This window comes from Pygocentrus nattereri, chromosome 10 (genome assembly GCF_015220715.1).
Source record: "Pygocentrus nattereri isolate fPygNat1 chromosome 10, fPygNat1.pri, whole genome shotgun sequence".
NCBI classification, from domain to species: domain Eukaryota; kingdom Metazoa; phylum Chordata; class Actinopteri; order Characiformes; family Serrasalmidae; genus Pygocentrus; species Pygocentrus nattereri.
In genome coordinates, this window is record NC_051220.1 from 4,106,810 (window position 1) to 4,134,321 (window position 27,512).

Consider the following 27,512-nt stretch of genomic DNA (forward strand, 5'->3'; position numbering starts at 1 on the left):
ACCGCGGCAGATGCTATTCACCATTCAGTGTAGGCGAAGAGCGGCGGCTCCGCTCCCTGCTAACCCGGCAGGGCAACGCAAGTAGCGTAGTCGCTACGTTAGCCCACACGCCAAACCACTAGGGGCGCCGTAAGCACAACAGAAAGCCACATGAGAGCGAGTTAGGACCGTGAGCCGAGTAGGCTTGACAAGTAACTTCATTTCATTTCCCTTTTTCACACCTTAAAGTGTTCAACAGGTGTCAATTTTGAGTGAAACGTGACGGAAAAGGTCAGCACGTGTGGCTAACTCGCTGTAATTGCGGCTGCTGCTGTCGGCTCTGTCCCAAATGCCCCCTCCTTGTAGGCATAGGGCACTATTTTGGTGTAGAGGCCTTTATCTCATGGCTAAGGTAGTGTGCCCTATATAGGGAGTAGGGCGTGATTTGGGTTTTAGGTAATAATTACACTGGTCTGCTTTCTGGGCTGAGGTTCTGGTTCAGTTCTGCTGAACACAGCCTTAAGTTTTCTCACATCATACCACAAGCATTTTATCAGGGCAGCAGAATTCCAGGATGAAACCATACTAGTTACGACTGCCGTGTCTGGTTCCCTAATCCCTAACACCCTACATTCAGGACCTGGATTGGTGGTGGTAGTAAAGTATTTCAGACACTGCTGTTGCAGCTAGGCTCGGTCATCCTGCTCAGGGAAGTTGCCTTGAATTTTCAAACCAAACAACACTGCATTATAGGTACCCCCCCCAGGGTACATCGGTTGTATGGTACTTATTGTGGTGCATTAAGGGAGTGCAAAATAGTGTACTACATAGCCGTGGTGGACAAAGTACATAAACCATGTACTGGAGTTAAAGTAGAGACCCCCAAGGTAAAATATTACTCCAGTATAAGTAGAAGTTCCTCCCTTTAGACCTCCACTTGAGTAAAAGTACTAAAGTATTTACCTTCAAATGTACTTAAGTATCAAAAGTAAAAGATTCATTCACTTAATGAGACTTAGTTCCAAGTTTAAGTTGAATAAAAACTGGCTTTAAACTCAGGATCACAGATGAGCTCCTTTACTATGTTGATCTGTAGGCGTCTGTTCATAAACATAAACCAGCCCAAACTCATTTACTATAAAATGAAATGGTGTTTGTAGAAATTCAGAAAAAAGCCGCGTCAGTCTCGACTGCATATGTGGACATATTTCTATATTGAGCTCTATTTACACAAAGTTAGGTTAGTTCATCATTTATGTTGAACAGACTCTCCCAAAGTTTTACGCTGCTGCGCTGACGTTGAACCGCGTGCTGCACTGGGTCGGTATGACCGACAGGTCAAAACCAGCTCTAAACAAAGTGACCGCTGGGCCCTGATTGGTGCTCTGGCTTTGCGCTTCTTTCGTTTTGACATGTTACGTTTTTATACACACAGAAACCAAAAGGAACGACAGATTTCTCAAAATGTAGGAGGAAAAAGTCGGATATTAGACTCTGAAATGTAGTGGAGTGAAAGGAAAAAGTCGCCCAGAATGGAGAAACTTCAGTACAGATACATGAAAAATACTAAAGTACAGAAACTAATTACATTTACTCAGTTACTCAGTTACTGTCCACCACTGCTATATAGTGAATAAGACAGTTTCGGACACAAATGGTGCCCTTGCAGTCCTGCAGTTGTCATTTGCACAAGCCCCCAAGATCATGATGTGTCTTGATTTTTTGCCTTTCAAAGGTTGTTATAGATTATGTGCCCTGATTGTGGCCATCAGGGAAGACTGCGTCACCCTCCTACCTAAAAGTCCTTTGTGAGAAGGGCGAGGTCCAGTTGGGATCAATGGCTGGTAGATTTCAGCAACCTTGTTTCACATCTGTATTTCAATCTCTTTAGACACCATGTGCTGCTTTTTGAGACCTTCTAGACTGCTTCACATTGCCAAACAGGTTATATTTAAGTAATGTTTAGATTCAACAGGTCTGGCAGTGATTACGCCTGGGTGTGGTGAGTGACATTGAACCCAGTGGAGTAGCTAACCTCTTCAACTCCTTGAGACCACCAGTGGTCCCAAAATGCACTTGGTCATGTTCTTCATAACGTTCATATTCCATAAGAAGCTGGGCGTCGTGTGAGGCTGTAGCTCTTCTCTCCAGTCTAATAGACGGTGATGTCATTTTAAACCCTTATAATAAAAGAAGCTGAACTTTGTTTTTCTACTGAAAGTCGACCCGTTTTTCCCCAAATCTGGGCTCTAAATATACCCTGGAGAAGAGGGCAAATACTCTGAACACCATTTCCCCTCGATAAATGAAATTACCATTTAAAAACAGCATTTTGTGTTTACTTGGGTTATGTTGGTCTGATATTAAGTGTTTTTGATGATGATGAAAATAGGAGAAACTGTACAGTGTAGTTTAAAGTATTACTTTTTAATTTTCAATATTTCATATAACTCAGAAGTCGCAGGTTGCAGTGAATCGTAAATGTTAAAATTTAATCCCAAAGGTGTTCTGTTGTATTCAGATCCGACGGCTGGGAAAGCTACTGAAAAACACCAAACTGTCATGTTCATAAAACTAGTTTGAGAGGACTTTGATTTGTGACCTGGTGAATTATCGTGCTGGCCATTACAGGATGGGTCAATTGTGGCCATGAAGGGATGGACATGGTCTGAAACAACATTCAAATTGTGGGAATCAAATGATGATCGACTGGTATTACCAGGCTGAAAATGTGCTAAGAAAACGTTCCCCACACCATTACACCACCTCCACCAGCCTGGTCTATTAACACAAGGCAGGTTAGGTCCATGGATTCATGCTGTTTACACCAAATTCTGACCCAACCTTGTGTTTGCCTCACCAGAAATCGAGATTCATCAGACCAGGCTACATTTTTCTGGCCTTACACTGTCCAGTTTTGCTGACCCTGTGCCCCCTGGACAGCTTTCTGTTCTTGGCTGACAGAAGTGGAACCTGTCATGGTTTTCTGCTGTTGTAGCCCATCTGCCTGAAGGTTTGCCGGCTTGTGCATTCCGAGATGCTTTTATTCTCACCATAGTTCAACAAAGTGGTCATCTGTGTTACCATAGCCTTTCCGTTAGCTCGAATCGGTCAGTCCAGTCGGTCGCCAACTGTCGCTCACTGGATGTCTTTTCTTTATTGCACCATCCTGAGAAAATTCTAGAGACTGATCTCAGGAGACCAGCACTTACAGAAATACTGAAACCAGCCCGTCTAGCACCATCAATCATGCTGCTGGACCGCATTTGCATGATTTTACGTGCTGCTGCCACACGACTGGCTTATTAGATAAATGAATTAATGTGTTCAGGTGTTTCTAATAAAGTGCTGGGTGAGTGTATAAACAAATAGTACACCATACTGTGTTTAACGTTGTAAGCATTCATGAAGCTGAACAACGTAGAAATGAGGGGAAAGATCAGTCAATTACTGCCAAAGTAAGGAGTGGGTGAACAGACTCGGCAAATGAGATGAAGCATGACGGAAATGCTTTTTAATCAAATAAATGACCTGTATATTAATATCACAATATTCTGCACTGAATGATTTCTGAAGAAACTGGTTACAATCCTGTCACGTGTTTCACACACTGCCAAGTATAAAGTTGTCTCGGATCGCAAGTTATACAAATACGTTTTTTTTTGGCTACATTTACAGTCCAATAAAATAAACCACAGCCATATAAAACAACTAATAAAAGGCACCCATTCTTGATAGACATGGTTTTACTCAGGTTCTAAACCCTTTCGTTTTATTTCTGGTTCCATTTTTAAGTTAAGAATCAAAACGGCAGAGAATATAACAACAAAAAAATCCCAGTCACCTCAAAATATTAGAGAGAAAAAAGGGCCCCGTCAACATTTCATTTCAGGACTGAGATGAATTACAGATATCTTCACCATTAGGCTTGATAATACATCTGATACATGGTTATCAGATCCCATTATAGCGTAACATTTGAAAAGGGGTTTCTCTTTTTAGTGTATTTTGTATTAACGCCTTCACACGACTAGAGTTCTCTGTGCAAGAGCAATATCTAAACGGCATGGCTTGCTTGATAAAACTCTACTTTTTCAGTGGGTACAAAGTCAATTACATTAAATACATCAACTCTGTACACTTGAAGACTCACTGTGGAGGAATAATCTGGGTAAAATAAAAAGTAAAAAAAAAAAAAAAAACAAAGAAAAGAAAGGATCCATGCTCCTTCTTCTGCATCATGTAAACAGTCCAGCAGTGTACCTCCCCCGATGCGCTGTATCAGTGTCCAAGCAACGTGCCTTTTAAGGCCCGTGGTCCAATCAGACGCCAGTATACAGGGACAGGAAGTAGATATACAAAAGAAAGATGGGGTATATGAGGAGCGGCTTCTTCGTCTTGAACTCGTCACCAACGAGTAGCGACGCAGCACTGTACGCAGCCCAGAATACGCCACCGAGCTGGAAACGAAGCAGAAAAACAGTGACCATATTTACAAGCAAAGGTTCCCATGCCAATCTGATTGAATACATTCTGATTACAGATTCAGACCAAGGCGTTTATGCTCTCTCTACTCAATGGTCTGATGGAAGATCTCTGTTTACATGCTCACTACAAGTAATCCGATCCAAAATTACACGCATGCGTAGAGAACCACTTAGTGTAGATGTCACCATGACAAGGAGCATCACGTCCACGTCAGAGTGAGATGAGCAGCAGTGAGCGGTGATTGTGTTTTTAATTGCTTTAAAATGACGTCAGACTCAGGAAAACGTCCTTCACACGTCCTTATTAAAGAAGGCTGAGAGGACGACGTCGTGCTCCGAGACACATAAGCTGGACGTCCGTCCCACCGCCGTCTTTTAAAAACCAGAGCATGAACTTCGTCTCCTCTGCAGACCAGTTTCTGCTCCGCCTTGTTGAACGAGATAAATTCTCACTATGTGACGCGATGCACATGCAGAACGGACTGAAACTTTCCGATAGGGAATGTAATCGGATACAGACGTTTACACGGATATTATTCTTCTATTTAACAGATTTACAGCATTACCCACCTCATTTAAATGAATAGAAATTTTATTCTGATTGAGGTTTACATAAAAGTATTATATTCCGATTGAGCTATTAGTCGGACTATTAACAGATTTTCAGGCTGCTTGTAAATGTGGCTAAATTAATAAAGTAGTTGTCATTCAATACCAAAAGTCTGCTTATCGGCTGTCTAATTTGCATTCTATAAGCATATTATTCACCCCAGCCCTTCTTGTCTAGACTGCAATCCGTTACGGTCAGTAAACACACAGTAAACACGTCCAGGACCTCACACTCACTGATTTAAGCAACACCCACTTTCAAATTTGTAATTAAGTTTGTAAATAAGGAGGCAGCGGCATTGATATCAGAAATATTTAAACATACCCAACCATAATGAAGCAAAAACAGGCAAAGAAATGAGATCTGTTCCATGGTGGCCAGTAAACAGGTTGAGCTTGTTCAGAAGAAGGATGCCAGCTTATTGATTGACGGATCCTCTCCGCCACTACAGACCACACTATACAGCACCGTGACCTTGATTAGGTACCTTGTGGATGTGTTTGCAAACTGGTTAATAATCTATTTACGCCATAGATGGTATCCAGTGGATTAACATCCAGTGGGTCTGTACATTTGTTTCACTGGAAAACAAAAGACCTTAGAAATGATTGGTAAGATAATAAGATAACAGTAATAATATGATAATTACATCAAATTAAGATTAAGATTAAGTGACCCTTATTAGTCCCACGACGGGGAAATTTCACCTCCGCATTTAACCCATCCGTGAATTGAAACACCACATACACACTAGGGGGTAGAGAGCACACTTGCCCGGAGCGGTGGGCAGCCCGATCCGCAGCGCCTGGGGAGCAGTTGGGGGTTAGGTGTCTTGCTCAAGGACACCTCAGTCATGTGCTGTCGGCTCTGGGGATCGAACCGGCGACCTTCCGGTCACGAGGCTGGTTCCCTGACCTCCAGCCCACGACTGCCCCCAAATGCAAGCTATAACACTGTACTGTGCTATAACGCTATTGCGCTGATATGTTTACTGCAATAATTCTGCAGATAAAAATTTGTTTCATCGTTCAAGCTTAACTCAGTCCAACTCTGATCTCTGATGTTCCTGTTCACACTAGCATTGCTTTAGTTTGTTCAGCATCCAGGGTCCAGGATACATGTCCTAACTATGGGCCAGTCTAACCCACAGTGTTAGTACAATACGTTTTCCCTAATTCTTGTTATGCTTACCTTTATGAGTGTAGAGACAATGTCAAAACTCCCAGTAATCAGGAGCACTGGAGCTATTACGATGAGCGGGAGCAACGAGTATCCAATCACTCCGAGGACTTGACCATAAGAAACCTACATGGGAACAACAGTGGTCTCACTACATTATGGCTACCTTCACAGAGCAGGTAAAAGTGGCCCAAATCCGATCTTTTTCTTCATATGTGAACGCACCGAATCGGACTTTTTCCATTGCGATTTGAGACGGTTTCATACGTGGTACTGAAATCTGATCCGTATCCGATCTGCGGCGATGCGACCCAGTCTGAACAGCCAGATCGGAATCCATGGGAATTTTATGTAAGTCCAGCTTGACATTTGTCATAATTTCACGCTGCTGAGACTCATTTAGGCTGAAGTTTCTGTATCAAAAAACAGAAGAGACTCGTCGCAGCCGCTCCACGTTCGAAGAGGTTTCGAACGAAACGGTCGGAGGAGCCCGAGGCTGCAGCATCAAATAAAAGTTGAAATAATCCAAGGACATGAACCAAAAGAGTGGCCGAGGCCGAATAAAATGCCCTTGTTACGGTGAACTCGAGCACACTATGGGTAATGAGCCCTGCGGTCAACCCCTGGAACTTCATAATCGCTCCCGTGATGCTGGCGAAGACTAAACTGAAGCTTCGGGAACGACTGGCGTTCGCTGGCCGTCATGATTGTTTACCTCTGGATGAGCCACATGACATTGATCTGTTCAGACTGATGTCGCACACAGATCACGTTTAAAAGATAATGTGAACAGCCAAACAAAAAAAATCAGATTCAGGCCACTTTTACCTGCTGTGTGAACGTAGCCTACTACATGGATTGGCATGTCATCCTCCTCTAGTGTCCCATTACACATAAAAGTCTGTAAATTTGATTATTTTCCTCATTTTTACTTATTTTTATTATTAACAATGACAAAGATCAGGTCTACTTGTCAAAACACTAAGATTACCTCTCCGCCAAGCACTCGTGCAAGAAGGAAAATGGTGAGCGATCCAAATATCCAAATGGTAATTATCCAGGACACAACCTAGAAAATGAAAATGAGAAACTTGTTTATGTCACATCAGACAATTAAACAGAGCTGGTGATCATAACAAAAGTGCTTCGATGTCTAATGAGGACTTTATTAAGCTCAAGCTCAAGTGTTGAATTTCTCGTGTTTCAGATTTGATGGGATCGCAGGCAAACCTGTATTCTAGAAACACAAGGCTACTCCTCACCCGAAACTGCCCATAGATGGAGATCATTGAGAAGAGTAGCACGACAGCCAGTGGCCCCCAGAAGTCGGGATTGTCCCGGACCACCTGCCTGTTGAAGCCCAGCGATGGCATAGGCATCAGCACACACCTGACCTTATAGTAGATGTCCTTCAGGTCAATATCCAGCTCCTCCCTGTGCAAAGAGTCACATCTTTAGTGAAGCATGAGAAGGTAAACAGGCACTTGAGCACTTCTGCTTAATAAGGTAAGCTCTACGTAATAATACAGAAATGTAGCTCTTCTAAGCCGCTTCTCCTTCTGGGTCGTGGGGGGGTGCTGGAGCCTATCCCAGCGGTCATCGGGCAGAAGGCAGGATACACCCTGGACAGGTTGCCAGTCCATCGCAGGGCAAACAGACACATTCACTCCTAGGGGCAATTTAGCATGTCCAATTGGCCTGACTGCATGTCTTTGGACTGTGGGAGGAAACCGGAGAACCCGGAGAACATGCAAACTCCCCACAGAGAGGACCCCGGTTTTGTAATTTATTTTTATTCTACTTTATTACTCCTGCTTTTTGTGACCTCTATAGCAGACATGGTATAACACACTGTATAATGGCAAAGACTCTATTCTATACTGCTTCCACAGGAGAAGGTTCAATTGCAACTCTAAGACTTACAGCAGAGGCTTAGTGTCTTCAGCCTCATCCTCCTCTACCTCCAGCAGCCAGCCATAACCTCTTTGCCTGAGGAACGTGGCAGCGTATGCATCCCTGCTGTGATCGCTGCCCATGTTCAGCTTGATGTCTGGGGCATCAATGGTGCCGCTCAGTTCTGCAGTAAAAGGCAAAGCAAGGCAAGTTTATTTACACCGATCAGACCTGACATCATGACCACCTCCCCGTTTCTACACTCACTGTCCACTTTATCAGCTCCACTTACTGTATAGCTGCACTCTGTAGTTCTACAGTTACAGACTGTAGTCCATCTGTTTCTCTGAGACTCTGTTACCCTGTTCTTCAGTGGTCAGGACCCCCATCTAATTATAAACCCCCATCTAAATAAAAACCTAATTATAAATTCAATTAGGATATTTAAATAAATCAAAATAAAAACTAAACACTAAACTGAGCTGAAAGCTGCTCAGACAGTGTCCACTTCTAAAGCTGTCGGTCAACAGGGTCCAAATAAGAGCAGCACAGCAGCTAAAAGCTGCTTCTCCAAGTTTCATCTTCACCTTCAGCAGGACTGACTTCCACATCTCTGCAGCATATGAAATAAATACGCTGGTTGTCACTAGTCAAACTGTGATGTCACTAGTCAAAATATAGTGTCATTAGTCAAACTGTGATGTCACTAGTCAAAATATAGTGTCATTAGTCAAACTGTGATGTCACTAGTCAAAATATAGTGTCATTAGTCAAACTGTGATGTCACTAGTCAAAATATAGTGTCATTAGTCAAACTGTGATGTCACTAGTCAAACTGTGTTGTCACTAGTCAAAATATAGTGTCATTAGTCAAACTGTGATGTCATTAGTCAAACTATAGTGTCATTAGTCAAACTGTGATGTCACTGGTCAAAATATAGTGTCATTAGTCAAACTGTGTTGTCACTAGTCAAACTGTGTTGTCACTAGTCAAACTGTGTTGTCACCAGTCAAACTATAGTGTCATTAGTCAAACTGTGATGTCACTAGTCAAACTGTGTTGTCACTAGTGAAAAATATAGTGTCATTAGTCAAACTGTGATGTCACTAGTCAAACTATAGTGTCACTAGTCAAACTGTGTTGTCACTAGTCAAACTATAGTGTCATTAGTCAAACTGTGATGTCACTAGTCAAAATATAGTGTCATTAGTCAAACTATAGTCTCATTAGTCAAACTGTGATGTCACTAGTCAAACTATAGTGTCATTAGTCAAACTGTGTTGTCACTAGTCACACTGTGATGTCACTAGTCACACTGTGATGTCACTAGTCAAAAATATAGTGTCATTAGTCAAACTGTGATGTCACTAGTCAAACTGTGTTGTCACTAGTCAAACTGTGATGTCATTAGTCAAACTATAGTGTCATTAGTCAAACTGTGATGTCACTAGTCAAACTGTGATGTCATTAGTCAAACTATAGTGTCATTAGTCAAACTGTGATGTCACTGGTCACACTGTGATGTCACTAGTCAAAATATAGTGTCATTAGTCAAACTGTGATGTCACTAGTCACACTGTGATGTCACTAGTCAAAATATAGTGTCATTAGTCAAACTGTATTGTCACTAGTCAAACTCTGTTGTCAGTAGCCGAACTGTGACGGCGTGGCCGCAGCTCAGCGACGCTCCATCGAGCTCTCTAGCCAGGAGCGCGGTGCGAGCCTGAGGTCGGAGATGATCGAGCATCGTGCTGTTTATCATCTCCTGACCAGTGTTAGCTACGCTAGCTAGCCAGCTGGGTTACACAGATGAGCAGCGCCACAGCCTCAGACCACACAGCACGACACGACAGAGTCCGAGATCATCTCGAGGCGCGTGATAACACAGTCACGGGTCTCTGTCGAGGCTCTGCGGCTAATTCGGCCACGTAAGGCAGCGCTACCTTCGGCGTCGGTCGAGGAGACGAAGGTGAAGTCTCCGTTGGTCGGGGAGAACTGCATCGTCGGCGGTTAGCGCGGATCAGTCCCGCAGCTCGAGCTCCCTTCAGCGGTCAGGCAGAGACACGGAGACGGTGGCGGTCGAGCGGCGATCACACCATCCTCCGAAATACACGATCCTACGCGGTGGGAGTTCGGCCTCGGCCTCGGCCCGTCCGGTACATCAAGCACAAAAACAGAGGAAGTGCAGCAGAAGCGACACGTCAAATCCCCACAGCGCGGCGACGGGACGAGCGCCCTCCAGCGGCGAGTCTGAGACACTGCGACTTTCAGGCGGCTCAGACTCACTGACCAGCAATAACATCAAAACCACCTCCCTGTTTCTCCACTCACTGCCCATCTTACCAGCTCCACTGACTGTATAGCTGCACTCTGTAGTTCTACAGTTACAGACTGTAGTCCATCTGTTTCTCTGATACTCTGTTACCCTGTTCTTCAGTGCTCAGGACCCCCATGGACCCTCACAGAGCAGGTACTATTTGGGTGGTGGGTCATTCTCAGCACTGCACTAACACTGACGTGGTGGTGGTGTGTTGGTGTGTGTTGTGCTGGTACGAGTGGATCAGACACATTAGTGCTGCTGGAGTTTTTAAACACTGTGTCCACTCACTGTCCACTCTATTAGACACTCCTACCTCGTCGGTCCACCTTGTAGATGTAAAGTCAGAGACGACAGCTCATCTGCTGCCGCACAGTTTGTGTTGGTCATCCTCTCGTCCTTCATCAGTGGTCACAGGACTCTGTTGTCTGGATATTTTGGTTGGTGGACTGTTCTCAGTCCAGCGGTGACACTGTTTAAAAACTCCAGCAGCACTGCTGTCTGATCCACTCAGACCAGCACAACACACATTAACACACCACCTGTAGAAAAAAGGAAAGATATCGGCGGGATTTCTTTGTTTTTTAGTGAAATATTTCCTTCTACTTTCTCAAAGTAAAGGAAAGTTCTGCGCGAGTGACGAGAAACTATTTTAACTTGTTTTTTAGCCGTTGAGCTCCATTCACTCCCATTCAGTGAGGACTCCCTCGCGAGCGCCCTCTGCTGTTCGGCAGTCCTGTTTTATAACTGGGGGGGATTAGGAAGCGGCCCAGACTCCAGACTCCTCATAAACCGGCTCTTTCCTTGAGAAACCTTTAAGAACCATCTTTTTCATCAGTGTAGGTTCACTGGCGGTTTTGGACAGTAAATAAAATGCCTATGTTTGTGTTGCACACATCGTGACCCCTGGTTCCCATCGCCACTGCTGCCAAAAGTCCGTTTACAACGACTAAGTTCCTACATTTTGAAAATTAGGTGGCGCTCCCCTTCGCGAGTGTACTCCAATGACCGACTTGCCCAGCGGTGCTGGCTCGCTTGTGCTTCTCGCTCTGTGATTGGCTGCCTGGATCAGCCCGGCCAATGGTGTGCGTCTTGCCGCGTGACATCACGCTTTGCCGCGAAAAGCGAATTCTTGTGCTGTTGGCGGCTGGAGCCTCGCGCGAGCGTTGCTGGGCAGCGAAGGCGGTCAAGAAGTCCAGCAAAATTTGAAATATAACAAGTTATTATTTATGGAAAGAGTCGAAACAGAACAGCGGCTTCGTGTTGAGCGTTGAGACGAGCTCATGCCGAGCTTTGCTGGCGGCTCGAACGCGATATTTGCCGTGTTGTCTTCGTTGAGCTAACGTTAGCCTGTTAGCTTGCGGTCTAGCCGGTTTTGGCGGCGACTGGTTTCACCGCGGAGGCTGTAAGAAGATGATGGAGTGACCGGACCTCTGTTCGGCCAGGGAGCCGCCGCTGAGACGGATTTTAAGCGTCGGTTGGTTCTTGAAGGGACGTCTCGTGTTTTTAAACCACGTTCCGTGACTTTCTCTCGACTCCGGCGGCGACGGGAGCAGGCAGCTCGGCGGAGTGACGTCAGGTGGTCTCTAACGGCAAGGCGGATAAAATGGGGATTCAAGGACTTTTACAGTTCATTAAAGACGCAGCAGAGCCCGTCCATGTGAAGCACTACAGGGGACAGACCGTGGCAGTGGACACTTACTGCTGGCTGCACAAAGGAGCGTTTTCTTGTGCCGAGAAGCTGGCCAAAGGGGAGCCAACTGACCAGTCAGTTTGCCAAAGTTTTGTTTGTTTATGTTGTAATACACAGGATCCTAACTACCTGTGATGGACAGTATACTAGCCGCCACAGTGAATGTGTGTTTTAATATAACGTCACATATTACATATAGCGTTATATACTTAGCTAAATAGATATGAAGCGCTCAGTTCTTTTAACTGCCATAACATCATGACCACCTCCTTGTTTCTACACTCATTGTCCAGTTTATCAGCTCCACTTACAGTCCATCTGTTTCTCTGGTACTTTGTTACCCTGTTCTTCTGTGGTCAGGACCCCCACAGAGCAGGTACTGTTTGGGTGGTGGGTCATTCTGAGCACTGCAGTGGCACCGACATGGTGGTGGTGTGTTAGTGTGTGTTGTGCTGGTCTGAGAGGATCAGACACAGCAGTGCTGCTGGAGTTTTTAAACACCTCAGTGTCGCTGCTGGGCTGGGAATATAGAGTGTCCTGTGACCACTGATGAAGGACGAGAGGATGACCAACATACACTGTGTAGCAGCAGATGAGCTGTCGTCTCTGACTTTACACCTACAAGGTGGACCGACCAGGTAGGAGTGTCTAATAGAGTGGACAGTGAGTGCTGTGTCTGATCCACTTGTACCAGCACAACACACACTAACACACCGCCACCATGTCAGTGTTACTGCAGTGCTGAGAATGACCCACCACCCAAATACCACCTGCTCTGTGAGGGTCCATGGGGGTCCTGACCACTGAAGAACAGGGTATCAGAGAATCAGATGGACTACAGTCTGTAACTGTAGAACTACAAAGTGAATCTGTGATTGCCGTACACTGCAGTGATGTTTTGTTCTCTTTGTGTTTAGATACGTGTCCTACTGTATGAAGTTTGCGGACATGCTCCTGTCTTTTGGCGTCAGGCCCATCTTGGTGTTTGATGGACGAAACCTTCCTTCAAAGCGGGAAGTGGAGAAGGCACGACGAGAGTGAGTGCTCAGAGTTCTGTTTTGTTGGGATTGAGAAGCGCCAGGCCATTTTTTGTCACTTGTGGTAAATAAATGAAATGAGAAGAGGGCCTAAATATGTCCAGTTCTGTCCTGTTAATGTCCTGTTTCACCCCCCCCCCCCCAATAATTGTCAGACGGCGCGAGGCTAATCTGCAGAAAGGGAAACAGCTGCTGCGGGAGGGGAAGCTGGCTGAGGCCAGAGACTGCTTCACTCGCTGTGTTAATGTCACTCCCTCCATGGCACATGAAGTCATTAAGGTAGGAACAGTATCACCCCCCCCCCTTCCCCCCCCCCCCACCCCCCCCAAAAAAAACATTACACATCAACGGACGGGCTGTAGATAGCGTAAGTACGAACAGGTACCTGAGTACGGTTTATTTTTTCTATTTATTTTCTTTTATAAAGTTAGTCTTTTTCTGTAAGATCGTGTATTTTGTGTACTTTCTACAGGGTCTGCGGAGCATAATATCTTTTTGCCGGGCGATACGGCCAAAAATGTCATCACTATAAAAACCTTGATTTCGTTACTTATCATGATAAATGTCAAATCATTCATTCTTCCAAGTTTGGAGGCTGATTTTTGCTCCTGGGCGGTTAGTCGTGGGTTTAAACTGTCCTTTATGGTCAGAACACGACGAACACAGATCTGTCATGGGGCAGTGGGGCAAAGTGTCTGATTAGCTGTTTTTACCAGCTGGAAAAGCGCAGCCGCAGTTTTTATAATAGTCATAATTTAAGAAAGAAAACAGATGATTTTAGCTGTGTGGTGACGAGCGCTCGGCTGTCTGGTTATAAATGCTAAACTGTAGTTTCTCAACGTCGTCATCTTAATACGAACAGCGAAGGTTATCTGGCTCGGGAGGTCAGTGATGGTTCACACCGCCTTACTGCCACCACTCCTACCACATCCACGTCAGAGCATATCACAGTGTTCAGACAGCAGCCAGCAGACGACTGGGGTTCTCTGTTCTATTGTAGGAGTTTGGGGGGTGAACCGCAGTGTGTCTGACACTCGCTGTGTAAAAGCTTTAGCTGCAGTGGGAATCTTGAACAACAAACAGATATGTTTAAACTAATATCGGTGCTTTTGTGTCTTGTTTAATCTGCAGTGTCATCAGTTTGCCGTGTTGTGTGAGTGAGGAGCTGCTTCAAGTTAGCCAGCTGCTAAAAACAGCTATTCTGGGAAGATGGCATTCTCATGCTCTCCAGTGCCTCACAGCTTCCTCAGTTTACTTTTGTTTAAATCAGGGCTGTAACGAACACTAATACTAAAATATGACTGGCGCTGTAACAGCGCTGTAGTTGTGAGGAGCAGATGTGATCCAACGCTGCTAAAGCTGTTAGGATGTTAGGAAAGATGTGAGTGCACTGTAGGACAGTATAGTTACTCCACTTATCTCATCACTTGGACTCGATCGCAGGAGAACAGCTCGCCGATCGGGAACGGAATATATATAGCTCTACGTTTCAGATGTTGCTAAAGTATATTTGCCAATTCATTTCATTCCCCCTGCAGAACGGTGTATTGTTGTTGTTGTTGTTAACTGCGTTAGCCCTGTAGCTTTCTTGCAAACCTGAAGAAGCCAGATCTGGATTACGTCCCTCATTGTCCGTTAAGCTGGGCATTAGTGTGTTGTCTGCTATTTGTCAGCATTATCACTGTCCTCAGGCTGCCAGGACGCGAGGCGTGGACTGTGTGGTGGCCCCATACGAAGCAGATGCTCAGCTGGCCTTCCTCAATAAAAGTGGAATCGCTCAGGCCGTCATCACTGAGGACTCTGACCTGCTGGCGTTTGGCTGCAAAAAGGTAATGGATGGGTATTAAGAAAAAACTCATATTTAGGACATTAATTAATTAATTAACATTCATTTAGGACTCTAGATTCAGTTCAGCACTGCTGCAGCAGGCGTTGAGGTGCAAGCGGTTCTCATTGAGGCCTGCAGCGATTAATAGAAACCTAGGTAACCATTAATTAAAGCAAGTTAATCTTTTATTTGTTTAATACAAACCATAGCAAGTACTGTTCCTACTCGGCATCCAGAAAATCCAGCAAGATTTCCAGCATTTTAATGTGGCAGTTCCACATTTTTGCTGCATGCAGTGAAACAAAGTAGACATTTTTTTACTGGTTTAATTTCTATTATTTTTCCCAGTAGAATTGCAGTATGTTTTGTATTTAGGAGTGGGCAAGATGACGATGTACCGTTATCGGGATAAATTATGTGACGGTTCAATATGCCTTTCTTCTAGAACACTAGTGCAACACAGTCGGTGAAATACTGAATAAACATTGTGTTCAGTTTTTGATAGAACTTTAATATCAATTATAACATCGTAATAATACATTCTAGGGTATTTTGCATTGCTGTGCTATTCTGGACACAACACAGGATGTTCAGGGGGTGTTGCTAGCTGTACTTCACCATCTTCGGCCCGACTCAGCTGCTGTTGTATTCTGGAGCAAAGCAATTAACCCCACGCGGGCACACATAGGTACTCTGATGTGGCTAAACCCTGAATCAGCTTGTCTGGTCTGCTCAGTGTCAGCTGCATAAAGAGGTTGTGGAAATAAGATTATTGGCAAAAACTAAATAAAATAAAATCTACAAACCAGGTTTAATTTAATACAGGTTATTGGATTATATGGATAACACCATAGATAAGTAAGCAAACCTTGCAGTGACTTGCAAAGAGAGAGGTTCTGTCTCTTCTGTATTTATTATAATGATTGCAATATGAAATACCAGACTTTATTTCATAATAAATCTAAGCTGCTTTAGCGGCTGCTAACTATAAAGTTAAATAATGGCTCAAAGTGCCCAGCTTTAGAAATCGCAGTTGATTGCATGTGAAAGACGTACCCTCTCAGAGATGTCTAACTGCAGGTGATATTGAAGATGGACAAGCAAGGGAATGGCTTGGAGATTGACCAGTGCCATCTGGGCCGCTGCCGGTCACTGGGTGACGTCTTCACAGAGGAGAAGTTCCGGTACATGTGCATCCTGTCCGGCTGTGACTACCTGGCCTCGCTGTATGGCATCGGCCTGGGCAAGGCCTGCAAGCTGCTGAGAATGGCCAACAACCCAGATATACTCAAGGTACAACCACAAGGTTTTTATAACGGAGCGAAATGTTATTCATGGATGCTCTTGTTGGTTGTTTTTACACACTTTGCTTTTATCTAGACCCCATGTGTCAAACACAAGGCCCACGCGGCACAATCCTATTCGGCCTGTTTTCTATTAATATTAGCCCGTTTCACTGTGGACTGCACTACAGTTCCCAGCATGCACTGCAACGTAATGTGTGCTGCCACCCGCTCCCCAAAAACAACCTATGTGTGGGACTGCATCACATTAACAAAACAAAAAGACATTGATACCAGGTGTCTAGTTCAAGCAAACGGGCCGTTTTAAAAAACATACTCTACATTGGGGACATTTAAAGAGTTTTAACAGTTTTCTACAGCTGATGTAGTCTGTGGTTTTACACAAAACACTTTTTTTTGTTATTCACTGCCTTTTTTGCAGTTATAGTTTTGCCATATTTTGAGCAAACAATGACCAAGTGGGGTCACTGCGAAATGTTAAGTAAAAATAAGATAAAAACCCCCACAGATCTGTTGTTTTGTTTAATGTGGCCCTTTTAGTGTTCGAGTTTGATACCCCTGATCTTTTGAATATAACGTATCTGAAGGATAGGAAAAGTGACGGTGTCTACCTCTTTGCTGTAGACCCATTTAAGCTTAATTGGAAACAGCGTGACTTGTATACTCATATCTGTTAGTTCTGATGATGATGCATAAACATTCAAATGTATTTATAGAGCATAGATGTGTTTATATGCATCATATGTCTGAGTGTAGCACATGTACTCTGTATAATGCTGCCTGATATTTGTTTTTGCCCATTCTTAACATTGTAGTACATAAATTAAGAGAGAAATATTATGGGAACAAAGCAGTGTAATATTTTGGAGGTTTTCAGTTTTGAGCAGCTGACAGTTTTATTCTTTGGGACCGTTCTGACAAGCCCTGGATGCTGATACCAATATGATTCCAGTAATATGCATCCCCGGTTTAAAGCTGTCTCTCTTTCTTACATTTCTAGATGTTTGTGAGTAAAACACACACACACACACACATATATATATATATATATATATATATATATATATATATATATATATATATATTTATTTATTTATTTTTTTTTTTTTTTTGTGTGTGTGTGCTGCATCTGCATTTTATTCTTTGCATTTAGAAAATGACTTAAAAGTCCATGTTATTTTGCACAGGTGATCAAGAAGATTGGCCAGTATCTGAAGATGAGCATCACCGTGCCTGATGAGTACATTGAGGGCTTTGTGAAGGCCAACAACACGTTCCTGTATCAGCTCGTATTTGACCCCATCAATAGGAAAGTGGTGCCCCTGAACCCATACCCCGAGCACATCGACCCAGCCACCCTCAGCTACGCAGGCGTGTATCTTTTACATGAGAGGAGCTTTAATGATATTGTGTCTTTAGAATGAATTGTCCTGTGTGGGGCATTCCTGGGCTGGAGGTTAGGGATCCGGCCTTGTGACTGGAAGGTTGCTGGTTTGATCTCCAGAGCCGACAGCACATGACTGAGGTGTCCTTGAGCAAGACACCTAACCCCCCAACTGCTCCCGGGGCGCCGTGGATACAACTGCCCACCGCTCCGGGCAAATGTGCTCACTGCCCCCTAGTGTGTGTGCTCACTAGTGTGTATGTGGTGTTTCACTTCACAGATGGGTTAAATGTGGAGGTGAAATTTCCCCGTTGTGGGACTAATAGGGGTCAATTAATCTTAATCTTAATCTGTTTTCTAAAAAATTTCCTCCCAGTGATCTCATATTTCAGGTGTCGTAGGGGACTTCAGAATTATGTCTGTAGGAGTTCGTATGGTGCCTCCCTGATCTGGAAAATGTGGGCCTGGGTCTGTGGATTTGAATGAGTTTTTGAATGAGGAGAAACCATTTCTCTGTCCTTTCTGGCCATCTGTTGAAAATGTTCCTTAAATTGCACAACTAAAGAAATGTAGGGGACAAGCAAGGCTTACAAATGGCTCTTGGAAACCTGGATATTAACACTATGGAGAGGATTGATGATTTTGACCCTGATGCCCCTCCAGCACAGGTACATATTTGAATATTTTACTGTTTAATCACTTGGCTACAGCTCAAAAAAGTGTTGAAGTAGTTCATTACAGATGTGTTGATGGATGGGATGTTGTCATTTCCTCCTAGCCACACCAGTTCAGTAGTTTCAGGGTAAAAAAAAAAGTGTAAAATCTGGTTAATCATGATATGACAATGTGAAATATAAGGCTCTAAATTTAGGTAATGACCATGCTTCCACGCCCACTGTAATTTTGTCCATTGGACCCTCTGCAGTGTTATTTCTTTTTTTTTTTTCTTTTTTTTTTTTTAACAGCCTGTCAAAGCCCCTCGCAGTCGAGGTTGGAACGACAGTTGTGCTGTTCAGAGCCCAGCTCATAGCAGCATCTGGAGAAGGGGTTATGTGCCAGGTTCCTCCCAGCCTCAGACCTCATCCTCCTCTCATAGACCATCTCCCACCAGGGGGAAGGAGAGACTCATCACCTTCCAGGCTCTGAAACTCCCCAGTAAAGAGCCGCAGGTCAAGAGACCCCGCGAAGGTAAGCAAGAAGGACGATCTTACTAAGATGATTCAGTATTTAGGCCAATAGACAAATCGGACACTAACAGTGACTTGAGGTTAAAGACCCCCTGCTTTCAAAAATCAGTTTTTTACTAGTCAACTGCTCTCCAGTCCTCAGAACTGATTTTTTTTTAAAAATTTTTTGTAGGCTAGTCTGAAGTGATTTGGTGCTTAACGTTTCACTTTTGACCAATTCCACGGACTCTGAACAAATGAGATATATAGGTTTTATCACAAATAAGCTTGAACCAATCATGGTACGGTATATTAACATGTGCCAATTACGGGATTAATGTGTGGTGACAGAGACCTTATAACTACAGAACATACCCGTGCTAACATAGCTAACTTGGTTAGGACTGCACAGTCAGCTGTTTGATAAAAATAGATAAAAGATGATTGTAATTAGAATTGTGATGCTGTCATATTTATATCCCAAATCTAATAAAACGTCTGAATATTGTGTGTAATTTAGAACTGCTATTGAAGCTGTCATTGGCTGTTGTTTTTTAGGAAAAGGAAAAGTCTTTTTTTTCCCCCCAGAAAGAAGAAAAATCTTGAGAAAACTTTCAAAAATTAATACAGTCAAGTAAATTTCAGTAAGATTAAATGGAAAAATTCTTACTCTCAATGAGCATTTCAGACAACGAACCATTACTTTGGTGGAGCTTTCATGTCGAAAAAATAAAAATTGACGGTTTTGCTCGGTGAACTGAAATGCTTTGCTGGGGCCGCGTCCTGTCAGGAGTACCTCAGTGGATGACTTCTGGTTTAAACTGTTAAATAACATGGGTTAAGTGTTGGATATCTTACCTTAAGATGCTCCTGCCCAATGTTAGACCCAGGTATCTCGGAGGAAGACATGTTGGAGCTGTACTCAACCGGCCCAAAGAGACACCGCAAAGAAACACCTCCCCATCTAACTCCAGCCACCATGGAAGTAGAGCGCAGCACTTCCCAGGAGACCAGATGTGGCATGGCGGCCAACCGACCTCGACCTCGTAACTGTTTTGCCACGCTACTGCAGTGGAGGAACCAATCAGAAGAAAATGACGGAGAGCAGGAAACACGGAGCAGGTAGCATTTTACCATGGAACTAAAGGGTGTAGTTTGGTGTACGGCTCTACAGTGTAATGCACAGCGATTCCCGTAAAACTCTGTTGAATGTACACCGATACGATCAGTGCTACTTACTGTAACATGTTGCAATGACATTTATGTGACCCTTTTGGGGGAAATCAGAGTATGATCAGAATAGCTGTTGTGTGGGCTGAGGGCTTTTTCTGTGGTTTTTTTTTTTTTTGCCAGATTAGCATAACTAAGTATTCTGACCGATATCTCCTTCAGATTTTTTGCTGGCAGGGACCTCTCCAAAGCCGAGAGTCCGGAGCAAAAGTCCTCTGTGAAGGAGGAGTCGTCCAGTTCTCCAAAATTAGACCACAGGTCTTCCCTAGCCGGAGCCTCCCTCACAGAGAGCGTGACTGCAGACGGCTGTGCTGAGCTCTCCAGTTCACCGCCCACCCTCTCTTCTCCACTTCGCTGTGCCAGCGTGAACCTCAGTGCATTTAAGTGGTCCAGCAACTCTACAGAACGTTCCAGAACTGGGCCAGCGCCATCATCCGCCACTACAGGCCGGGCTAAGACGCCCAGTGCTCCCTCCGGTCTTTTAGCCCTCTGCCAGTTCCAGAGGAAAAAGGATAGTATCTCTTGGGGAGAATCACCTCAGCGCTCTTGCCCCTCCTCTCCTGTAGAGGGCACCATTGATGTAGAAACACCTCCTGGTTCTCCTCCTTCTCAAGACAGTGCATACTTCTCTCAGCCCAGCAGCGGCCCCTCTAGCTTGGAGGATTCACCATCCAGCCATCAGGTCATCGAAGACTCACCTGAAAAGGTGAAAACTTGTAATAAATTTTTTTTTTTTGTGGAAAAATATGTAGGAGTCTTAAGACCACTGTACACGCCAGGAGAAAGTAACCGGAGACCTTGACACCACTCAACAGCTTATTTTTTGCTCTATTATATTAAACCCAAACAATAAATCCATAGTAGATGGTTTGAAATTTACATCAAATTGCTAGTCGCATTGTATTTTTATTCCATTAAATGTATATGATAAGGTTCCCACCCATGCTTAAGTCTAATATCTTTAAAATGACTTTAAAGTCATTAAATATATGAACATATTTTCTTTACTCTAAATCCAAAGATAATGCCTGAAGAGTGACTTGAAAAAAGGACATTGTGTATATTAAGTTGATATACACAATGTCCCCTTTTCAAGTCAGAAATATCTAGTCAACAGCAGTCTTGTGGTAAGAAATTGACCATTGATTAAGAGCTAGAGTAATATAATCAAAATTACATTAGTACATGTCATTTTTGAGCTTATATGCATAGCTTTGCTGTGGAAATGGGTCTTACGGTATTAAAAATCATTGATTTCGTGCAGCAACCCTGTGAGATTAGAGTATATAGAGCACAGTGTTTATCTGCAGTATTCTGTTATACTTCTTACATAGACCCTCTTGTGTGAAGCGTCGTGTCTGGTGTGCAGTAGCCTTTCACTGGCTTTAGTAGTCCATCTGTGCGCTGAGACATCACTGTGGTTTTTCTCATGGAGAACGTACATGATCAGGCGTAACGTTATGACCACCTCCTTGTTTCTACACTCACTGTCCACTTTATCAGCTCCACTTACTGTATAGCTGCACTCTGTAGTTCTACAGTTACAGACTGTAGTCCATCTGTTTCTCTGATACTCTGTTACCCTGTTCTTCAGTGGTCAGGACCCCCATGGACCCTCACAGAGCAGGTACTATTTGGGTGGTGGGTCATTCTCAGCACTGCAGTAACACTGACGAATTGGTGTGTTGTGCTGGTCTGAGTGGATCAGACACAGCAGTGCTGCTGGAGTTTTTAAAACGCCACAGTGTCGCTGCTGGACTGAGAATAGTCCACCAACCAAAAATATCCCGCCAACAGCGTCCTGTGACCACTGATGAAGGACAGCAGCAGATGAGCTGTCGTCTCTGACTTTACATCTACAAGGTGGACCGACAAGGTAGGAGTGTCTAATAGAGTGGACAGTGAGTGTTTAAAAACTCCAGCAGCACTGCTGTGTCTGATCCACTCGCACCAGCACAACATACACTAACACACCACCACCACATCAGTGCTGAGAATGATCCACAACCCAAATAGTACCTGCTCTATGAGGGTCCACGGGGGTCCTGTCCACTGAAGAACAGGGTAACAGAGTATCAGAGAAACAGATGGACTACAGTCTGTAACTGTAGAACTACAGAGTGCAGCTATACAGTAAGTGGAGCTGATAAAATGGACAGTGAGTGTAGAAATGTTTTGCTTCTTAATTTATTGTTCTTTTTTTTCCGTTTTATCTACAACTATTCAAATATTCTTCCATTCTGATTCTATATTATTCTCTTTATGTCGTCATCTCTATTTCCTTTTCTCATTGTTTTGTTTTGTCTTTTAGGTCAAAGACCCCTGGAAAGATTCTGATTCTTCAGTGACTCCCAGCGATTCCCCTTTGACAGAGGAGGTAAAATCTCCACCCATGAGGACAAGGGTAGGCAGTACTGACGACAGAATGACCCGTGACCACATAGATATTTCATACGCCAGACAAAATGGTTACATCGACTGAGGCTTATTTCCTGTGTTTCGTTGACTGTGGGAGTGGGGTGGCGGTGGAGGGGGAATATCACTGAACTGTATCTCAGTATGCATCTCTCTAAACGGCCTGTAGGCCTGAGCGAGTGGGAAAGCCCCAAATTAAATGAAAGTGTGTAATGACTCAGTGCGTCATCACACTATAGTGTCAGGCAGTGAAAAGACAACATAGGTGCCCTAATCTAACCCAGTCTTTCCTTTCTCTTTCATTATAACTTCCCCTCACAAACACACCTCAGGTGTCAGGTCTGCCCCGCATGCGGCCCACTGAGCAAGATAAAGGTGTTAAGATAAGATCCTCTGCTCCGGCCAGGGTGAGCGGATTGAGAAAGAGGCCTGGCACACTCGGGAAGGTAGCTGTTACAAATGAGAACAACCCGGGACTGCAGTCCACCATCAGTGGCCTCTGGAAGAACTTTGGATTCAAGAAGTAAGTGAATGGAGGATTTCACTTATGCTTCCTTTTTGGGAGAGACACCAGTCAAAGTACATGTACAACCCCAATTGTAAAGAAGTTGGCACGCTGTGTAAAATGTAAATAAAAACAGAATGCAATGATTCGCAAATCTCATAGACCCATAGTTTATCCACAATGGAACATGCAGGGCGGTTCACTCAAAAGAGGCCCCGAATATTCTGCTGTCAATCTGCAATCTGAACCAAGAAAATACACTACATATCTACATATACATGATTTCCGTTTTCTGCTAGTCACACAAAGTTGCGAACAGAGGTTAAACGTTGAGACAGTTGTTGTCTCATTCTTGTCTGATAAAGGATTGTAGCTGCTCGTTAGTCCTGGGTCTTCTTTGCTGGATTTTAACTTTCATGGTTCACCACATGTTTTCTGTTGGTGAAAGGTCTGGACTGTAGGCAAGTCAGTTCGGCCCCCAGACTCTTCTTCAGCAAAGCCGTGCTGTTGGGGTGGATGCAGTATGTGGTTTAGCATTGTCTTCCAGGAATATGCAAGGCCTTCCCTGGAAGAGACGCTGTCTGGATGGATATGCTGTTCTAAAACCTCTATTTACTGTTAAGCATTAACGGTGCCTTTCCGGATGTGTAAGCTGCCCACGCCACGGCACTAATGCAACCCCAGACCATCAGAGTTGCAGGCTTTTGAACTGTGCGCTGACAACAAGCTGGATGGTGCCTCTCCTCCTGAGTCCATGGTTTCCATAAAGAATTTCAAGCTTTGATTCATCTGACCACAATCCTCAGTCCAATTTAAATGAGCTTTGGCCCAGAGAAGACGGCAGCGTTTCTGGAACATGTTGACATTTGGCTTCTTCTTTGCATGATACAGCTTTAACTTGCATTTGTGGATTGCACAGAGAACTGTGTCCACAGACAATGATTTCTGGAAGTGTTTCTGAGCGGATGCAGTGATTTCCGGTACAGAATTATGCCTGTTATCAGTGCAGTTCCGCCTGACAGCCCGAAGATCAAAAGCTTCTAATGCTGACCGTCGGCCTCGTCCCTTGTGTGCAGTTCTCTAAATCTTTTGATGACGTTATGTACTCTAGATGGTTGGATTTCCAAAGTCCTCGCAATTTTACGCTGACAAACATTTTTCTGAAATTGTTCCACAATTTTTAGACGCATTTTTTCGCTGATTGATGAACCTCTGATGATCTTTGCTTCTGAGAGACTCTGCCTCTCTAAAATGGTCTGTTTATACCCAATCATGTGAGTTAGTTGCAAATTGCTTCTCCGGCTGTTTTTTATTCGCATCATTTACTTTTCCAGCCTTTTTTTCAACTTTTTTGAGGTTACGTTGCTGCCATCAAGTTCTAAATGAATTAATGTCTCACTTTCAACTTCTGATATGTGTTCTATTTTCTATTGTGAGTAGAATATGGGTCTATGAGATTTGCAAATCATTGCAGTCTGTTTTTGTTTATATTTATTTATAATTTGAACAGCGTCCTAACTTTTTGGAATTGGGTTTATAGTAGGAAAACACTCCCAAATCAAGTGAACTGAAAACAATTACCAACAAAAACAAACCTTTTGTCAGGTGGTGAAAATGTAATAGAGCATGTTAATCTATATCCCATTTACTGTACATTGTATTACAAATAATGGTATTACTCATACTACGCTTCCCATATCCAGAAAATGGTCATATTAGTAAGACTTCCTCAAGATGAGAGCGAGGTAATCCTTTATTCACTCTGCAAGCATAGGGAAGTTTTTCTGTAATCCTCAGTAATGACCTCCCACGTTTTTGCACAGTTTCTTTGTTAAAACTTTAATATCTTGCAGGAAGTTCAAACTCAGTGTTGGCTCTTATGTCTGGCCAAACATTACCATCAGCTTTATTTACTCCATTCAGTACCACGCTTTGCCAGCTGGAGCAGCGTTTTAATGCAGGACAGCAACGAGAGGGAGTGGTATAATCTCACCAGCCATTAGCATGACCGAGGTGCAACTAAGTGCTGATGTGAAATGAGACTGATTTAAGATTATTTAAAGCTGGGTGGTGTTTGGCACAAGCTGAAAGGAAATTCCGATATGGTATGAGTGACTAATTCCTTAGCCCTGAGTCACTTGGGTGACCTGTCATACTTGTGGGAAGAAGCCAAGCGACGTATTAGGACCGGGAAGAAGCTGTTTATGTGGCTCTGATAAACAAACTTGCATTTGTCCACATTTTCACATTGTCATTTTAAGTCATCTGTTCAGGGGAAGTTATTGTTTTAAGTTTTGTTTTTATATAAAGTTGTCTATAATGATTAATTGCATTATTTGTGTAGTAATTGCAGTTGATGGCATCATTCCCCATTTATGAAGGACGGTGTTTCGTTACAGCTGTTTGGACAAAATAAGCTTCCTTAAAAAGCATTTATTAGTTTGTTATTAAATGACATTGTTTTCATCGTGCAAACTCGGGTATCTGGGGCTGGATTCGTGTGTTTTAAGAGAGAAAATCTTGAATGCATTTTTATTTTTTTTTGTAAATTACTTTTTATTGGGAAATTCTGTTCAAGACAAAGGAAATACAGTGACATTCAAACATTCATATATCTTAAATAGTGATCACACAAAACAAATAGATAAATAGACAACTAAAACAAATACAAATCTTATCAAGAATTAGATTTCCATGAGATCACATTTTTTCCACAAAGTAACATTAAAGTCACTGATTTGTCCCTAAACTTAGTTCCCCTTTTAATAATTTATTATTATTTATTTAACAATTTCTTTGTTATTTATTTATTTTGAGGTAAAAACTATTTACATAAAGATGGGGAAGCTTACTCTTTAGTGAAAAGAGGAGAGAAGGACGGGAGGTCATGAGTTCTACAAAAAGTCTGGTCGCTGGGGTCTTATATATGCTAGCCATCTAGACCAGATCCGATAAAATTTGTCTGCTTGAATTCTTAGAGAATAGGTGAGTTTCTCCATAATAAAAATTTCATAAACGACATCGTACCACTCTTGAATTTGGGGAGGTTCAGAGGACAACCATTTTCGAGTGATTGCCTTTTTACTTGCGGCTAACAAGGCACTCAGTAGTTTTTTATCACTTTGACACATATCCAAAGAAAGATTTCCCAAATAGAGGAAAGTAAAGTCAAAAGGTATGTTTAGTTGGAATATCTTACAGACAGCCTGATGGATATCCCTCCAATATCCAATCAGCGCAGTACATTAAATGCATTTTTATATGTATATGAAAATTTTATTTGGACAATATTAACATATGCAGCAGCTCAAAACCACAAAATAGACTCATTCTGATTAATGAGGAAAAATGAATGGGGCTCCGCACAGGGGAAAAAACATCCTCCAGAATAGCCTGGATAGCTGTTACTGTGACCACACCAGATATAAACTCTGTCAACAAAGGTACCTGCTCAAAGTGCAATATTCAGCCAACTTCCTTTAAAAAATCTCCCATCTCTATTGCATCTCTACTGCAAATTGCAAATTTCTCTTTATCTTTGTTTTAAATTATTAAAGTGTTTATTCTTTTGCATAAATGGTTGCAGCTGTAACAGCTGCTATTGATCCCAGAGGGAAGTAAAGGATTCTGATTCAGGGCGCCTTTCACAGTACGGTGTGTTTTAATGTGCAGCTGTGGATGTGTTTCAGGGAGAACTCCAAGTTACACCCGTGTAAAAAAGGAGAGCCCATGTCACCAGTGAAGGGCAATGTGCTGACCAACAGCCCTTGATCGGATGAGAACCTCTACCTCGTGATGAGAAGAACTCCACAGTCAAATCGAGCCATGGCCACATATTGACTGTAAGACATTAGTTACACAGTTAAAGACTCCAAAGGTAAAGATGATCCTGGCGTCACTGTCCATTTCGGCTCGATTCATTGCTGCCAATGAATTGCCACTGACTACATGCCTGCTGTAAAACCACCTCTTTAAACATACCATGTATGTTTATCTTGAATCAGCTTGTGAATCTCTGTTTTTATTTTAGTAAATAAAAAGACTAGTAAGGAATGAGTCTGCACATTTCTTTGATTTCACCAGGTCTACAGATACAACACGTGACGTGTGTTACGAGGAGCCTATGTGGGCAGGGCTGTAGTAGTCATGTAGTATTTGGCTAAAATCTCCGCGTGGTTTGTTTATGCTCGCTTAGATGATCCATACGGTCACAGATTCGGTGTGTAAGCCTGTCTGGATATTAGATCAATGAGTAATGCATAGTTGTGAGTTTGCTGCCTGTGGCTCGACTGGTTTGGGAACATTCTATGATGCTTGTTTGGATGAAGGCCAAAGCATTTAATGGGCTAACATGACTAACAAGATTGAATGGTAACAGTACCAATGAGTGAATGATCATAACATCAGCCTCCACTATGGCAACAATAACGTTTTCTTGCCTGACTAATTAATATATAATTAATATTTTACATACATACATACAT

At 43.2% G+C, this 27,512-nt stretch overlaps 2 protein-coding genes and 1 long non-coding RNA gene across 4 annotated transcripts; 1 reads left to right on the forward strand and 2 right to left on the reverse strand.

Annotated features, from left to right (window-relative positions):
• Window positions 1–3,471: 3,471 nt before the first annotated feature.
• On the reverse strand, window positions 3,472–10,381 carry yipf4 (Yip1 domain family, member 4). The gene is made up of 6 exons (XM_017702566.2): window positions 10,093–10,381; window positions 8,179–8,332; window positions 7,518–7,689; window positions 7,247–7,324; window positions 6,268–6,381; window positions 3,472–4,439 (listed from the first exon to the last, which is right to left on the reverse strand). Exons 1-6 carry the CDS (start codon window positions 10,148–10,150, stop codon window positions 4,302–4,304), a joined length of 714 nt encoding a protein of 237 aa, XP_017558055.1. The 5' UTR covers window positions 10,151–10,381; the 3' UTR covers window positions 3,472–4,301.
• A 1,118-nt stretch (window positions 10,382–11,499) lies between these two features.
• Window positions 11,500–27,081, forward strand: exo1 (exonuclease 1). Of its 2 annotated transcripts, none has more exons than XM_017702564.2 (13): window positions 11,500–12,233; window positions 13,077–13,196; window positions 13,352–13,475; window positions 14,888–15,025; window positions 16,105–16,317; window positions 17,516–17,703; window positions 18,278–18,380; window positions 18,678–18,900; window positions 19,763–20,000; window positions 20,271–20,814; window positions 22,420–22,485; window positions 22,856–23,046; window positions 26,718–27,081. In XM_017702564.2, exons 1-13 carry the CDS (start codon window positions 12,073–12,075, stop codon window positions 26,797–26,799), a joined length of 2,391 nt encoding a protein of 796 aa, XP_017558053.1. In that variant the 5' UTR covers window positions 11,500–12,072; the 3' UTR covers window positions 26,800–27,081. The 2 variants fall into 2 exon arrangements, with proteins under 2 accessions (XP_017558053.1, XP_017558052.1); XM_017702563.2 differs by having other exon boundaries at window positions 11,501–12,233; window positions 22,420–22,512.
• On the reverse strand, window positions 15,515–16,163 carry LOC119264136. The gene is made up of 2 exons (XR_005130793.1): window positions 16,081–16,163; window positions 15,515–15,766 (listed from the first exon to the last, which is right to left on the reverse strand). It is a non-coding gene; the product is annotated as an uncharacterized LOC119264136 (long non-coding RNA).
• Window positions 27,082–27,512: the final 431 nt, after the last annotated feature.